This window comes from Malurus melanocephalus, unplaced genomic scaffold (genome assembly GCF_030028575.1).
Source record: "Malurus melanocephalus ecotype Western Australia unplaced genomic scaffold, MMel_1.1 scaffold_797, whole genome shotgun sequence".
Classification (NCBI taxonomy): Eukaryota; Metazoa; Chordata; class Aves; order Passeriformes; family Maluridae; genus Malurus; species Malurus melanocephalus.
The window spans coordinates 119,343-136,112 of record NW_026624029.1 but is presented as its reverse complement, the minus strand read 5'-3'; the positions used below and the strand labels follow the sequence as shown (position 1 = coordinate 136,112).

Sequence of the window (16,770 nt, the reverse complement as noted above, 5' to 3'; positions counted from 1 at the left end):
CCTAAATCACAGGGTCTGAATCACACACAGCCCTGCAGCAACCATTCCCAACTCACATGGAGTGACTGTTAGGACAATGCTCCTTTGGAAAGGGATTTACAGACACAGCCCCAGCCCATCCCAGARGCAGCAAGGCTGTCAGTAGGAGCAGACCTGCCCAGTCTGGCCATTTAATTCACAGCCTGGCCATTGTAATTCACAGCCTGGCCATACAATTCACAGCCTGGCCAGTATAATTCACAGCCTGGCCATTTAATTCACAGCCTGGCCCTGTAATTCAGAGCTGCCCTTTGGAGACCATGGCATGCTCCCACAGCAAAGCTGGGCACYGTGGCACTGTCACCTTCCAAAGTTTCTTTATTTCTTGGGGAAACCACAGGCACCAGCGACTGCTGAGGATTTCTGCTTGGAGAAATCCACTGCTCACTACCGGTGGAAGTTTACTCTCATGAATCTTTGACATGAAAAAACTTCACGCTCTCTTACCTAGGAGTCCAAGATGCTCTTCCTCTGCAAGTCTTTCTTTTTGTTCAGTGAAAGAAGCATCTGTGTATTCTTTGTAAACGGCTTTTTTATAGGAGCCACCGATTCTTGTCTCACTTTGTTCAAAGAAGATGTGAGATTCACTGTGTAAAAGAAATTGCAACAGATGCAAACAGTTCCCTRACTCAGAATAATCAACATCTTGAATCACCAGGCCTGAATCACTGTGGCCTACACAGGACATAATAATTAATCCCAGTGCAATTACTAATGTAGCATCAGAATTTATAGTAAGATTACAAGGAAAACAATTGACCCAATTTGGTCTGATACTTATTCTTGCATTAATATTTAAGCACAGATGAGGACAAATGRGCAATTATGCTTAAAAAGTCATTTCTACCATATGGCTGACCTTGTTTAGCATGCTTAAATCAATTCTGCTTGCAAAATAAAAATTATTTAATTAGAAGCATTYACCTGTCAACGATTAATTGTTGTCCTGTAAAGTGGTTGACTGCAGATGGGCCATAATTCCAGATTATCTCTTCAGCAGCAATGAAGTACTGTCTTATCTTTGTAGTCTCATTGTTATCTGGTGTGGATTTCTTACAATCTTCTACTTTAAAAAGAGCCTGCATACCACCTGGGGAAAAAAAAAAAAGAGGTAGAGAAACATAGGGAGACTGCACTTGTCTTCTCTTTCTCTGCATGCAACAGCCCTTCTGCTCCCTGGACAATTCTCACACCAGTGATGGATATGCAAATCACAAAGTATAAGGTGAACACTATACAAGAAAATACAGGATAATACCAGAAAGAGAAAAGAACATCTGTTTATTCACCAGTGCTACATATGGCTCAAACACACCGAATGCACTTGTAGGCATTTCAATTACCGTGAGAGTTTTGTTACCTAGTGGAGAATATTGCCTGGCATATCACCGGCTGGAGAGCCCTGCAAAAGTGACTCAGTAAACTCTTAACTCAAGCTAAAAAAAAACATTCTGATCACCGAAACTTGAACTGTACCTTCAATGTGGTCACTGACTTACCTTCAATGTGATCATTGATTTACCTTCAATATGATAATTCACTCACCTTCAATATGATAATTCAATTACCTTCAATGTGGTCACTGACTCACCTTCAATGTGGTCATTCACTTACCTTCAATATGATCATTGATTTACCCTCAATATGATCATCCACTCACCTTCAATATGATAATTCAATCCCCCTCAATATGATCATCCACTCACCTTCAATGTGATCATTGACTTACCCTCAATATGACCATTCACTCACCCTCCATGTGATAATTCACTCACCCTCAATATGATCATCCACTCACCTTCAATATGACCATTCACTCACCCTCCATATGATAATTCACTCACCCTCAATATGATCATCCACTCACCTTGAATGTGATCATTGACTTGGCAGCTGAGCAGCCACTCCCCAGGGCTCTGGGGTACCATCACAGCATCCACGAATGTGGCTGGGAAGAGGCTGATGGTGTCAACTCGATGATGCCTTTCTATTAAGGTCTGTCCATGAAAATAGGCTGAGTGGATATCGGCTTCATTGCCCATGCCAAAAAGATGCCATTTGATCTGATCTTCCGCACACATTGTGAGGTTTGGGAGGTATCCATACATGTACCCATTGATGGCTAAAATAAATGGTGTTTGTTACAGTCAATGTCACCCACTTTCGGATTTTTTCTTCACACGCAGGAAGGAATCGTGCACCCATTGCTCTTACTCTTTGAAACAGAAAGAGGCTCAAAAGAAAGCTCCATACCTTTGGAAATAAGCCAGTATCACACCCATCCTTCCTCTACACAGCTACGATTCTGGAACACCCCTGTCACAGCCAGAGGTGTCTTATTTGTTTACACTAACAGCAAAAACTGCTTTTCTAAACTCTGGTATTATATATAATAATATATAGAGTATAGAGCTCAAGATTAAGAAACAGAACAAAGTTACACAGCTCTGTTTAGAGTGCCTGGGAAAATTACACCAGCAAGGAGCTTCTTGGCCCCTAAAAATTTTATGGCACAACTCCAAAGGTTTGATGATACTATACTTGCCRTCACTTCTTGAATTTATTTTTATTTAAAAGAATCTTTTTTATTCCTCAAAGAAAAAGCCTCAAWWAAWAAAAAAAAAATCTACAATTCATCTTTAAAAGAGAAAGAYGTAAAAATATTACTTCATTATATCAGTGACAAGCAACATTAATAAAATGTTCTCTCACAGTGCATTTTATTGCTTTCCTGGAAGTCCTCATCATCTTTGTCCACTTTGGAAGGCTCTAAACAGTACGTGTTGATATTGTCCTCTAGATACCAACTGAGATTTTCRTCCACCACAGAAAACATGAGGATAAATTCAGCATCAAAGTGTTGATCACTGTCCCTATYGATTGTATCTGAAAAAGAAAGCAGTATATTCAAAACTTTTGGTACCTAACGTTACTTTTATTTTTGTCAGTTTTAACTCTAGTCTCAGTAGGACTGGCAACCATTTACTCCATGTTTTGACACTTTTCTTAARTGTGACTGTGCACATAAAGTTACAGACACACTAAGGAAACCAAAATCCCTTTTGACAGATTCTATAAAATTACTGAGAATAAATATTGCATATTAATCTCTTTCTTGCATCAGTTTTGACACTTCCTTGCACATTGGTAGCGTAGCACGTCTCACTCGTATGGATTTGTGTTGAATTATTCTGCAAATTATATTCACTATAACACACAAAATCAAATTAGTTCCTACACTCACTGAGAGGATCAAAAGCAGTTATTTCAAAATSAATTRCAATCTTCTCCTCTTCAGGGAAATGATTTCCCGGGTATTTATCAACGATCATTACCAGTCACTTTTCATATGTATTTATTTACTCACTTGGTAATTTACGTTTTACCTTTCCTGCAAATGATCAAAGGCCCAACAAGGCCTGAGGAAACGTCTTTGGGAGCGTCCACGTGGGAGTGRTAGGCTCTGGTGATGCAGTCTGCATCTCCTTCAGCTGGACCCTGATCCTCGGTCACATCCCACGTGTACGTGTACTGCCCTCCAGGCTCCACAGCATCGTCCTGYTTCTGCAAATCCTTGGTGGAGTCGGGATAAAGAGCACCTGAGGAATTCCATGGAGCCACCATTAGCACCACACACTCACAGCAGTGCCAGAATTGCACACTGAAAATTGACTGCAATAAAATGGACCGGACAGCTGAAAATAGCTTTAAACCCCACAGCTTTAAAATCAGGCGAGTAGGCACGTTCTTTCTCTTTAGGAATCTTTTCATTTGCCTTTGGAGTCTGTAGGAGCACTTCAATTAATGGCTCATTAAAGATAGTGCTTAATTTATGATGAGGGGACTATGTAAAACTTACTGTAAAACAATGACAATTTGAATATTTGCAAAACATTKGTTAACTATTAATCTTGTCCTAAAAACTGCATATGCCCTGAAGGAATACAGGTGTTGCTGGAATGATAGCAACAGAAAAAAAAAAATTCCAGAAAATCCACTTACCACTACATAATAACTTACATAACTTACATAACTTACCATTGTTCTGATCCCACAGAGTGTCTCCATCAAGACACTCACTAGTTGTAATGARAAAATCCAAATAGTCCTTTAGAAACTAGGCTGATACCTCTGATAAATTCTTCTAATGAAAGATATTTGAAGAGTGATATGCACAAATTTAGTGTTACAAATTCGGAACAGTGCATTATCACTGTTAACAATATCTTCCTCACAGCATCCACGTATTTTAACATATCCTCCACRAGTGAATCTTTTACATACCTTTATGCCCTTATTTTGGTTGAAACACAGATAAAAGGTTGATCTAAAATTGCCTTCTTTAAAATTCCACTTTTGGCTTTGTRTTTCGCTCTTGAAAAATTATCCAACTTAGCTCCTATTTTAAACTGATTGCGTTTTAGTTTAAATCTCTCTTAACTTGAACCATCTTCTCTGWGATAAGAGAACACCACTGACACTGAGAGGGACAATTAACTTTTGATAAATTCTGCACAGAACGGAATCAGGCTTACCTTCATTTTCTTTTGTGTATGTCACACCGTGCGGATGCATCGTGTAGTTTCTGGAAGCAAAGTTTTTCAAGTGAATAGTAATGGAATCTCCAACTTCTCCCTTAATTATGGGACCTAAAAAACCCAGCCAGGAAGGTTTCTCCACTACCACATTAAATAAATGATCGGTGTACTGAGTGTAGATGGCCTTCTTGTAAGTGCTTCCTATTCTGTGGGGTCCTCTTTTGAGAAAGATTTCAGCCTGCCTGTAAAGAAAATAAACAAATGCAGTGTCAGATACTYATTTTATATGTTAATGGTTTTAATTAAGAGTCTCAGATAAAGACCAGGCCTCTGCAGTGCCGTGCACAGCTACCTGCGAGCCATGCTGTGAGAGAAATTAGTACTGCCCAAAAATGCAAATTATTACTGCTGATTCACTGGCAGTTCCTCACACCTCACGGAGTTTGTGAGTGGAAAAAATACAGAGCTGATTGCTTCATCTCAGCCTCCTGGAGAGGCAGGTTATGGTTGAAGAGTTGGCTCTCACTGGAGAAAAACAAACCACAGGAAATCTTCTAATCCCTCATCCACAGACTAAATGAGAACTGCATTTTTGAGATTTTTCTGATTTCTCTCGTCGTTGTTTTTGCTTTTACATAATTTTAAAGGCATTGGAAAAAAATAGAAGAAAGGAACACTTCCTCAAATATTTTTTTTCTGATGCCTTTTAGATCTGAATTTTCCTTTTTATTCAGACCCGCAGGATGCTCCCCCCTGTCACCCTGCATCCTCAGCCTCACTGCTCTCACTGAGCAGGAGCCTCCTGGCTTTGAGAGAAACATCAAAACTCCTCCATGCGGGTGGAAGAGCCCAGCTGTGCTCCTGCCAGCAGTGAAGAACAAAAGGAAAGCTACGCTCAATAGCAAATTGGTCAAGCTCTGCATTTAAAAACACAGCAAAAGTCATCTGGTCAGCACTAGCACCTGAGACATTGGAAATGAAGCATCATTACAAATCCAGGGTCTGGTTCTATTCTCTACTTAGTCAATATTTCATTGCACAAATTCACACCCCACCGCATATTCCAATGCTTTGAATTAGCAGAGCATTGAAATGCAACTCTCAGGCAAGGCAGGAAAAAAATCAAAATTCCCTTATACGTCTGACAGAAAATCCACTGACACCAACAACCCATTTCAGTGTCTTCAGCAGGTTTTCAGGCTGACTCCGGTGTGTAAAGCAGACGGAGCTGTAAASCAAAACTCAAGCAGTGGCACTGCTTTACTCACTCATCCTCCTCCAGAAGCTGCCCGGAGATGGCGTTGGCACTGCCGGGTGCGTAATTCCAGACAGACTCTGTAATTCCGATGAAATATTCCCGGGTCACCGCCCCAACCAGGCAGCAGCAGGAGAGCAGCAAACAGCTCAGGTGAAACAGCTTCATTTTTTATTCCTGCACCTTGTAGAAAACGAGACAAAAACACAGAGGACAGGCAGGTGCAATTTCCCTTTATACGTTCCTGTCTCTCCCCAAATCCTCACCTCCCCCTGCCCGGTCCCGTTCGCTTTTGCCAACACAATGAAACCGATTGCAAAACGTCTCTGTGTGTCAGGAGCAAACAAATGATTCTCGTAASCTGGTCAGTTCAGATAATCTTCAAAGAATTTCTTTCTATTTCTGCCAAGCTACAATCGCACAAGTCGCCATTCAGACTGTTGTAGACTGTAAATCTTGTCACTGAATTGAAAGCAGATTTAAACGCATTTACAGACTTAAGTTTAWTTACAGTCTGCACTATCTTCATCGCTCTATAGCTTGTAGATTACTGAGAAAATAATTCYTATGACATGTGGCACAAGAACACAACTTGTCAGGCACAAGTGACAGTTTRTCCCCGTGTATCTGCTCTGAATTTGTGCCTGCACTGCCTGTTCCCTCTGTCTGCACAGATCTGCCTTTTCCCTTCTGTGCCCACCACCAAACGGGTGTGGGACCAGCAGAAAAGGGGCMCTGAGATCACYGGGACCGGGGTGACAATCAGTGTGTGCTGGGTTAGCTCTGCCACCACCACAGTTCTGTTGGAAATGTAATTTTTGCACAAAGTGTGGCAYATTTTGCTAGAGATTAAAAGGAGCAGCTGCTCACGGATGGAGGTGGGGAATGGTTGCATCCCCTCTCCAAGCAGTTTTAGGATTACTGCAATGAGGCTCAGAAATTCCACAAAATGTTATCTTCCTCCTAATCTACTGCCAGCCAGGATAAACCACATTCTTCAATGATTGAAAAGGTAAAATCCAAATAATCTTAACTGTTACCATTCTCTAAATGCACTACCCAGTGCCAAAMGCTTCTTTTGCTTTATTCAGGTTCTGTAAACATTGTGCACCTGTTGGTGTGTCACYGAAAAATAGAACAAAACTGGACCTAAACGTTTAAAAATTGCCTGTCTAAAGTTTGCAATGACACTTTTTTTGAGTATGTATCCATTGTTGTGTCTGAAACTTTAGGCATTCAAAGCCACCTGCAAACAGGAAATCTTCAGAGACTTTTTTCAGTAATTGCTTTTTGCCTTTAGGGACTTCCAAGATGGAAGGAGCAGGGTCGGCTCTGCCCTTCGTGGCCATCACGGGCTCTCTGTAACTAAAATTCATTCATTTAGAAATCACAGCTTCAGACAGTGCACTGATGTACTGGGGTTGGAGCCAGGCCATTTCAAAACAACAAATAATCGTATGGTCTAAGCAATGACAAGGGAGGACAAAAGCAGTTCTACAGCAGTTTATTTAAATAAAAAAAGCTGATTTCAACACAAAAGCAGTTTCATTGCATTCAAACATTCCTATTGTTGTAATAAGTAGGAGGGAAAAAAAATTATAAAGTGTCTCTGCCRGGGCAACTGGACAGGTAAAGGAAAATGTAGATGTCAGACAATTCAAATATACTTCATCCAAAACAGAGAAGAGATTTAAGAGAAGGATTTCATTTTTCTTKGTAGCACTCAAATGTACCAGTAGGTATTCTGGAGAAGCCATCTCTCTCTTTTTCTGGGGGTGGGGGAGAAGCAGCGATGATTTTCTTGCCATTTTCAGAGAATCCCAGCCTGCAAAGAAAAAACAAAGTGCYAATCTCCCTCATCTTTGCTGTGAAAGCCTCACACTGGTAAGATTGTCTGTAAATTGGATGTTGAATGCTCAGCAGCTCTGCTGAAATGGGAGCAATGGACTTGGCATCAGGGTTCATTTCTTAACTACTTTTTATTCTTCTCAATCCTATTCTTAAAAGGTGGCAGTGAGCAGTCACCTAACACTGTCTACCACAAGAAATTAAGTGGATTAATCAAACCAACAAATGTATTTTCAGTACATATTTTCTGGAAAAAGAAAAAAACCAAAACAAAAGGGCAGATCCCCAGCTGAGGGAAATTGCTGCAGCGACAGTGCCAGGGAGATGCTGAAGGAATAAAGCTCAAATATTTTGTTACCTGCACAAACACAGAATAGGTGCCACAGAGAGTTCGTTTCAGCTCAGCAGCCACTTTGAGAATGCAGATGATGAACTGCAGTGCACTGAGAACGATCAAAATGGAGAGTAAAATGATGTTCCACTCCACCCCGTGAGCAGGTTCTGTGCACTTAGACCAGGCAGGGAAATCTGTCAGGTACCTGTCAGAGAAACACCAGACTGGAATCAGGAGAATGGTTCTGGTTTGATGAACAATTTCTTCCACAAGAGTTGTTCCACCARTTCTTCCATCAGTTCCGCGGATGTTTCTTACCCCCCAGCAGTGTCTTTGAAAATGTAATCCCATCCACTGGATGAATTGCAGAAAGGGCCTTGAATCAAATGCAGGGTGAAAATGATGCAGCTGTATCCCGAGAAAGCAACTCCCAGCAGGGCTAGCACAACTGCAATAAAACTCTGAAACAAAGAGGAGAGAAATATCGCTGTGTGGAGATGGTGTCAACAGCAAACATTGTCATTCTGTGTGCCCACCAACTTCATCAGGGCTGGATTTCACATTTGATCCTCCCAGTCCTCAAAATTCAGAAMGAAAAAGAGCAGGTAAAGAATAGTAAAAATACACATACGAAATAAAGATTAAGACAGAGCTTAAGACACATCTACAACTGTAGGTGATGTATTATTCGGGTGGGGTTTTTAAACTTGCATTTTTGKAAAGTTGTTTCCCAAAATACAGGAGGAACACAACCACACATTAAATATGTCTGCATCCTAGAGAGCGTGTATTGAGTTATTTCTAAAAAAAAAAAAGTAATACAGGCAAAGGGAAGAAGCTATTTAGCTGATTTTATTTCACAAGGATTTGGGGAAAGTGTGTGTCTAATTTTCTTTCATCCTGCTTATGCTTCAGAAGAAAGAAGCTGCACTTTCTGTGGCCTTGARCCCAATTTAGAGTCATTGTCTGTGAAAGGAAGCGAAAGCAGAGCAGTGGAGAGGGCAGCAGGATGTGCTGGAAACGCAGAATCAGGAAGGGCTTGGAAACAAAAGCTGAGGAGATGCACAGAAATACAAAACAGACTCACCCTGTAGGTTTTGTTACAGCTCTCACTGTGGCAGCACCGCTGCAACGCACTGCACTCCAGTGTTATCAGAATTACTGCCAAAAGGAGGATCTGTAGGGGCACATCGTGAGATCAGTGAGATGATCTCGTGAGATGATCACATCTCACATCATGAGATGACTGCAGATCCCAAAACCAAAATCCCCGTCACCCATGAAAGGCAGGGACTGCACCTCCTCTGCTGTGCTGGTATTTTAAACCTGATCCATAGGAGAGCTTAGGCACTCACTGTATTTGTGGAATTGGAGGGGTTTTATTAGGCTTATGCTGTATTTGTGGAACTGGAGGGGTTTCATTTGTGGAACTGGAGGGGTTTTCTTAGGCTCTCCCTGTATTTGTGGAACTGGAGGGGTTTTCTTAGGCTCTCCCTGTATTTGTGGAACTGGAGGGGTTTTCTTAGGCTCTCCCTGTATTTGTGGAACTGGAGGGGTTTTATTAGGCTTATGCTGTATTTGTGGAATTGGAGGGGTTTCAGTTGTGGAACTGGAATGGTTTTATTAGGCTGTTGCTGTATTTGTGTCCTGTACTTGACTGACAAAAGCATCTCCCATCTCAGTGAAGCACTGTGAGCTTGGGCACAGCCACACCAGAGAGGCTGAAACAGTAAAACCAAGCTCACAAGTGAAAKAATCAATACCAGTGATAAGAAGAAAATGTTATTGATACAAACACATCAATTCAATGCYTTCCTGCTGACACAGGCACATGGGTGATCAGGGAATTGCCTTCCTTATCAACTTAACCTAGAAAAAGTCAGTAATGGAAGCTTTTCATTGAATTCACCCGGACTTTCATTTGTTTGTCACGTATTTTTCTGATTTTCTTAGACTAAAGGATAGGCCTGATCCTAAAATCATTTTGATAAATAGGATCTGGGCTCCAGAACCACAAACTGTTGACACGGAGAAACATTCAGAGAGGCAGGGGTTTGAAAAGGGAAATATGAGAATGTTCTTGCATCACAACACTATCCTCTCACAAGCTGCTGGCCAGTTTGTAACAGAATGATATACGTATTTTTATTAAATCAGTAATAATTGTAAGGCTAAAAATGCCTCAAAATATCAATATCACTGTTGCAGTTGACTTTTTCATGCATTTACAGCCGTTTCTCTGTTTGAATCCTCCGTGTGGTAGATTTTTCTTCTTCTAGAACAGATAAGACGTTTCCTCTGCTTTGAGGAGAGCTCATGATTTCTACACAAAGTCCAATGTTTTAGTAACGGTTCAACACACTCATAAAAAGCCTCATTTATGCAGCTGAACCCTTTTAAAGCACTGATTGTGTGCAATGCACTTTGATCCCAGAACTGTTTCTGTTCTGAGGCTACAGCTCTTTATGAACACAGTGAACAGCGTGAGCAGTGCACAACTCCACGGTAGTTTATTACTGCAGAAAAGCGAATTAAAAATGTCACAGGGAAAATCCTGCTGTGCTAATCACAGTGAGACAATTCTGTGTGTTCATCGTGACAACAGAGGTACCTGATGCATTCATTTGGATAAAAGAGCTCTAATTCAGCCTCCATAGATGACTAAATCAATATAGAGTTTGCCTCCATAATACAACCATAAATTACAYGTAAATAAAAAGGCAGCAGAACAAAACCCCCAACCCACCTTTTAAAACCATTTACACTTTACAGCATACACAACTTGTCATTCAGTATACTACTTCTTTTTTCAGTTTGGTTGAGTTTTTCTGCCCGCAGTGGTTTTGTTGAAGTCATCCCTACGTTCTTTAAAAGCAGAGGCACGTTGCTTCTCAGGAACCCAATATTGTTTGCAATARAATGCAAATCTATAGATTTGCATTATGGATCCGTAGAATGGACAGAATCATTACAAATGATAGAATCACTACCAATGCATAGAACGAGCACTCACCATCACACCTGAGATACAGATCCCTTCCAAGATCCACTCGTAGTTGGGGAGCTGGTGCCTGGCAGCGTGCAGAACTTTCCCGTTGGGAAAATACAGGAGGATGTTCACCACAATGCTCCAAAGCGCCAGAGGGACCAGCAGGCAGCTCAGGGAGCTTCCACAAGTCTCTAAAGCCATCTCGCAGGAACTCTGGAACTTGTGTTCTTCAAAACTAACGAGAGTTTGCAAGGTTTTAAATAGAAGAAGCGTTTTAACCTCCCCAGCTTGATTCGGTCATTTCAAATTCACAAGGACCAGTGAGGGATGCGATTCCAAGGACAGARGTGCTTAACAGCAGCACAACAGAGGAATTTCACTGTGTAAAATTTCACTGTCCTGCGTTAAGCACATCTTCAAGTGGCCATTTCCCTTCTAAAAGATCCTCTTTTGTGACCTTTCAAATGAAACATGTCCAGGAGTCAGGAAGGAACTTGGAAGCTCTCATTTCCTAGCGASTGCTCAAAAATGCCCTCCTCCCCATGACATGAACTGCAACACAATTTGTGACAGAAGCAASTTTATCAGCCTTCCTGAAACACGGGGAGGGGGCTGTAGGATGGGAAATAYGCCCAATCTCTGCACAGAAGGCCACACTTTGCTCACACTGAAGATATTTTTAACAGAACACTGAGGTGTTGCTGCCCTACAAGAGCAGAATGAGTCTGGCTCATCTTGCAGAGAGTACAGAAACCCAAATAACACTGCTCAGAAACTGCAGGGCAGACTTRTTTCCCCACTTTTAATCAATTCCTCTTTCTGACAGCACGATGTAGCTGCACTGTTGTGCGAATTAAACCCGATTGTTTCACTCTGTGCTTACAGCTGAGCTTGCACAGGCCTGGCCTAAGTGCACGTGACTTCTTGTCCAGGACAAAAGCTCTGGCTGTTTTTTTTAAAATGCCTGCAGTTTGCACTGTGCAAAACCCAAGTCAGACAGCTTTCCCACTGTCATCATTCCCCAACATTAAATTAAATTAAATCCATCCCAGAAACAGAGGTTTGAGCACTCACAGCACAACCTGAGCCTCAGTCTGTGCCCTGTGAGTCACCAGAAAAATAACTCCAGAATGAGCTCAGGCTTTACTTCATAGGAAAGTAGTAGTCAGACAACAGAAGAAAAAAAAAAATAGGGCTCTATCCAAAGAATGAAGGCTGATTTTAGAAGCAATAACATCAAAAGATATTTTCCTTCTGTTTCCTCATGAGCTGTTTTAGGCTCCTCACACATRAGGCTCTAATAAAAGCTGTGTGTTGTAACTAATTCCATATTATTAGTGATCACACCAGGAAACGTGTGCTCTGCACACAATTACACCATTTTTCCACCTGTTCTCTGCTGTGACTCTCCTTTTTTCTAGGTGGTCTAATTTTGAAATCCTCACTCTGGATTTTCCCATTTTTCCTGTTTTACTTTCTCATCATTATGACCACTTTTTTTTCAGTTCTCCCTCTAATCAGAATTAGTTGCAAACCTGCCTTTCCAGGCTCACAGGCAGAGACAAATCTCATGCCATAAAGAGCAGAGAAAAGAGCTGCATTAAAATCACACACATCAAATCCCTGTTTAATAAGTTTTTAACACAAAGCACAAAGATCATATAATTGGCTGAAATATCCTTTTCAAAGCAGAGGCCAAAATTAGTAGCAAGAATCTTATTTTATAATAAAATTTGCTGCTATTTCCATTATTTTGATTAGAAGAAGCTAACCTGGGAAATGATGACTGAAGCAGGATTTGCTCTGCACTAGGACAGGCKGCATCACGACTTTGTTTCTAAACCCAGCTCTGCAAATACCAAATCATAGAGTGGTTATTTTGCTCGCACATGATGTCACTGGAACAGGAAACAACTATTTTACACTAAGAATTAGGCAAACCTGTAAGCCAGCTTCTCAAATATCTGGCCAAGTGTTGCAAGCAGGGGTTTTCCATTGTTACCATTATTCATGAGCTGATGCCAAGGCTGTTACCGAAAAGCCATGTTTGCCCTGTCTGAATGACTTCTCTGCAGCTGAAATGAATACACCTAAACCAATCCCTTCTCTGCAGTGGAACTGATAAACCTCCCAAAACACTGCCTGATGCACCAGGCAGCAAAGGAATCCAGCTGGGCATTTGCACAGGACAATAGAAACAGTGAGCAGCAATGCTGGGCATTAGAGCTACAGGGATCTATTGGTGCCACAGGGATCTGTTATTAGTGCTACAGGGATCTGTTAGTGCTACAGGGATCTGTTATTAGTGCTACAGGGATTTATTGGTGCCACAGGGATCTGTTATTAGTGCTACAGGGATCTGTTAGTGCCACAGGGATCTGTTATTAGTGTTACAGGGATCTGTTATTAGTGCTACGGGGATTTATTGGTGCCACAGGGATCTATTGGTGATACAGGGATCAATTAGTGCTACAGGGATCTATTCAGCTGCATTTGAGCTGAAGTTTCAGGTCTAAACCCTAGCCTAATTATTCTGTGTATTGGAAGTCCTAAAAGTGTTTCAGTTCTTTCATTAGTTGTGTGTACAAGAAAAACCATTATGCAGCAATAAAGGCAAAACCCTCTAATTTATGTGGTAGAGGACCCCCTTTTCCACCTTCTCTTCCTCCACACATTCACCTCCCTCCCTCCTGTAGCAGGAATAGACACTACAAAGACATTAATACATTCTATGTATTTAGGTACAAATTAATGCTATCACAAAGTTTGTATTTTGAGATTCTAAACACAAACTCTTCTCATCTGGGAGCTCTTTTGCTGGTGTGTTGTATCTTGGGAGGGGCTCAGAGCTGGGCTCAGCTTTGTGGGGCCCCCTCAGTTCCCTGAAATGGGAATTTGGCAAACCCGGTCCTGACCCCGAACTAAAACACCGCATGTGAGGCTGTGTATGGCCCGGGGCTGTTGTTGAACCTTTATTGATGAAAAACCACCTGAATCAGTCAAATAAGCCAAAGCAAGCAATTCCCACTCTGGCAGAGCCTGCTGAAGAGGAAAAACAGGTTATGTATACCCTATTATATATATATATTATATATACCCTGAGTTCATTAAATCCACATTCTCCCAGCACTGCCCTTCAGCCCAACGCCGGGCAAGCCGGGTTTAACCATGAGCAGGGAAGGAATCACTGACACCTGCTGGGTMATTTTAATACAAATCTTTATTATTTGTGAAATACAGGGGAAGGTCAGAAAGATGCTGAGAAGCCCTCAATCATCCACATTTTACTGTTGCTTTGGTTTTGGTCCAGCTGACCAAAACCTTGAATTCATTTTTATCCAGGCCAGACTAGATTAAGTTTGTGTTCATTCCAATATCAGAATGAAAGAGCWACTTTATTGGGAAAGCAGGACAAAGTACAGCGCTGTTGTCTCAGTAGAAAGAGAAAAATAAATAAAAACGTTTTAGTGACGTGTTCAGGCAGTTTCCTGTACCGAGATTAAATGAACAGGAGAAATTCAAGATACATTTTTTACCCTTTGGATTCAAGCAGGTTACTGGGAAACCTGAACATGACTCTTACAAAAAAGGCTGGCCCCAAGTCAGTTAAATTAATGGCAACAGCACACCTGGACAACAATTTATATTTCAGTAGGCGTGGAATGTTTTAAAAAAATCCGCAGAATACTCATTTCAGCACGGTCAGGCACAGATGTCAATGCATGGTCAAGTTTCTAGCAAACATACGTCTGCAGGGAGGAACAAAAAGAGAGAAACATATTAACAGAAAGAATGCAAATATCTAATGCTAATAAATAAAAATGTGAAAATTAACCTGACCACGTTTAAGACAACCATAGCGTGGTTCTTCTCTGCTGCACTTAGAGCAAGGAGGACAGGAGGAGAGCTTTGAAAGAGCCCCAACGCTTTAACTATGCCAATTAAAAATGTGAAACACATGCTTATCTMTAGTGTGTGGTACAAATTATATCTGGCTCATACTTTAGCCAAGGTAATTCAAACACTAGAGCTGTGATACTGATTTTGGAATATGTCCAAACTCTTTAGCAAGGCTTTAAAGAAACTTGGAGAAAACTCCCCTTCCTCACTCACTGAAAAAAAAACCCGTCCTTGAAAAACCCTCCAAATCCAAGATTTTGTTAGCTATGTGCAATTTAATTCCTTCTCCTATCTTACTTTTAYTAAGGATGCTGCAGTTTTCATTCCATGCAGCACATTATCAGTAGCTCATGAGGTGCTGTGGACAGAACACAAGGCTGACACCATATAGTTAGGACAAGCTCTACACTGTGCACAATGGTTTGGGCACAGATCACAGCCCCAGGAGATCTTTATCTCACTTATATCACCTACAGAGTTCTGATGGTCACATCTGTCCCTGGACASACAAAAGCCTGCGAGCTCTCATGCAGATTAACGTCACTGTGACAGTGAGGAATCAGCTGAAAGCTCAAACACTGCATGAAAATGCCAATCCAAACAGGGCTGCAGTAACAGTCGTACAGGGAATTGCTGCTTGAGAATTCCTCAGAAGTGACTGCTGAGTCAGACCCCACAGTGGCATCAGCAATGGTTTCATGTTCATCTATCTACARATTACTGACCTCCTCGTGACTGCAGCACAATCCACACACTCCTCCAAGAATGCCACGGATTATCTGGATGAAGCACAGRATGAATTCTATCCCTCCCAAAACAAGGAGGATGGAAAAGAGGGTGACGTTCCACTGGACAATGTTTTGGGGTTCTTGGCATTCAGACCACTTGTTGTACTCAAACAAGTAYCTGCACACAACAGTTAAAAGCATATTAGCATTGCATCAGAGTGGGACACTCACCATCTATTAGAACCAAATTCTGTCTAGTCTGCGAGTGCATCGAGTACATCGACTCTAAACGGGAATAGAAACAGCAGTGGTTTACTCCATGCAAGGTTTSTTTGGTTTGGGAACTTGTTGGAATATCAACCACACATTTTTTGTTGAATCTTAATTTCTTTAAAAAAAATCTTGGGAGAGATATAACTGAAATGTAAAATTCAAACGCTGCTGCAAAGAGTTTTATGTGACTTTTTTAGTATTCAGACTGCCTCTAGTGTGACATCAGCCACAAGCCACTGTTAGATACAGCACTGAGATTGCCAAACATACAGGCACTTTAAATGATATGAACCACATCAGGATTTATGTACATTAATGGAGAATAGCACACTGAGACGTTTATTGCAGGAGAACCCTAATTAGGGATAATTAGGAGCTTCTCGCCCTCTCCAACCTGCAGCACGCAACGATGCTTATAAAACTTGTCACGTTTAATTTATGAGAATTCATTGTCACTGAYGTGGGCATTGTGCCACTTAATGCTGATGCAAAGTGTCCTCAAAAGCAAGCCTGACAAAACACCTCTTAGACAAATGCTAGGACAAATTTCTTAACCACCACTGCTACTGGTTTGTGTATCTTTCAAACCCCTAAAACTTTATCCTTTGTTTGAGATGGATATGAGCAGTATATGACTGTTCTGGATATTATTGAAATAAAACCCGTGAGTATGTGAGGGAAGGTGTTACATCCTCAGGAACAGAACACTCACCCTCCAGAGGAGTCTGTGAAAGGGTAAATCCAGTTTCTCTCGGGGCGGGTAAAACAGTAGGGTCCTTGAGACAATCCCAGTGCCGAGATGATTATACAGTATCCAGAGCCAAGAATTCCCACAAAGGCTGCCAGAGCAGAGGCCAGCATCTGCA

General features: G+C 41.4%; 3 protein-coding genes across 3 annotated transcripts in view; all 3 read right to left on the bottom strand.

Moving 5' to 3' along the window:
- Positions 1-6,071, bottom strand: part of CP (ceruloplasmin) — a 14,806-nt gene extending 8,735 nt beyond the window's left edge. Inside the window, 8 exon segments of the mRNA XM_057385173.1 lie at positions 57-82; positions 477-626; positions 964-1,129; positions 1,907-2,161; positions 2,752-2,925; positions 3,426-3,638; positions 4,575-4,819; positions 5,846-6,071. Of these exon segments, the coding sequence (XP_057241156.1) occupies positions 57-82; positions 477-626; positions 964-1,129; positions 1,907-2,161; positions 2,752-2,925; positions 3,426-3,638; positions 4,575-4,819; positions 5,846-6,000 (1,384 nt within the window). The 5' untranslated portion in view covers positions 6,001-6,071.
- Positions 6,072-6,194: 123 nt separating this feature from the next.
- TM4SF18 (transmembrane 4 L six family member 18) lies at positions 6,195-11,551 on the bottom strand. Its single transcript, XM_057385185.1, has 5 exons — positions 11,028-11,551; positions 9,102-9,191; positions 8,333-8,475; positions 8,039-8,219; positions 6,195-7,657 (listed from the first exon to the last, which is right to left on the bottom strand). The coding sequence occupies exons 1-5, from the start codon at positions 11,202-11,204 to the stop codon at positions 7,643-7,645; spliced, it is 606 nt and encodes a 201-aa protein (XP_057241168.1). The 5' UTR covers positions 11,205-11,551; the 3' UTR covers positions 6,195-7,642.
- Positions 11,552-14,205: 2,654 nt separating this feature from the next.
- Positions 14,206-16,770, bottom strand: part of LOC130584916 (transmembrane 4 L6 family member 1-like) — a 4,611-nt gene continuing 2,046 nt past the window's right edge. The window contains exons 3-5 of the mRNA XM_057385178.1: positions 16,617-16,765; positions 15,629-15,809; positions 14,206-14,752 (exon numbers count right to left, since the gene is read on the bottom strand). Of these exons, the coding sequence (XP_057241161.1) occupies positions 14,738-14,752; positions 15,629-15,809; positions 16,617-16,765 (345 nt within the window). The 3' untranslated portion in view covers positions 14,206-14,737. The remainder of the gene's footprint in view (positions 14,753-15,628; positions 15,810-16,616; positions 16,766-16,770) is intronic.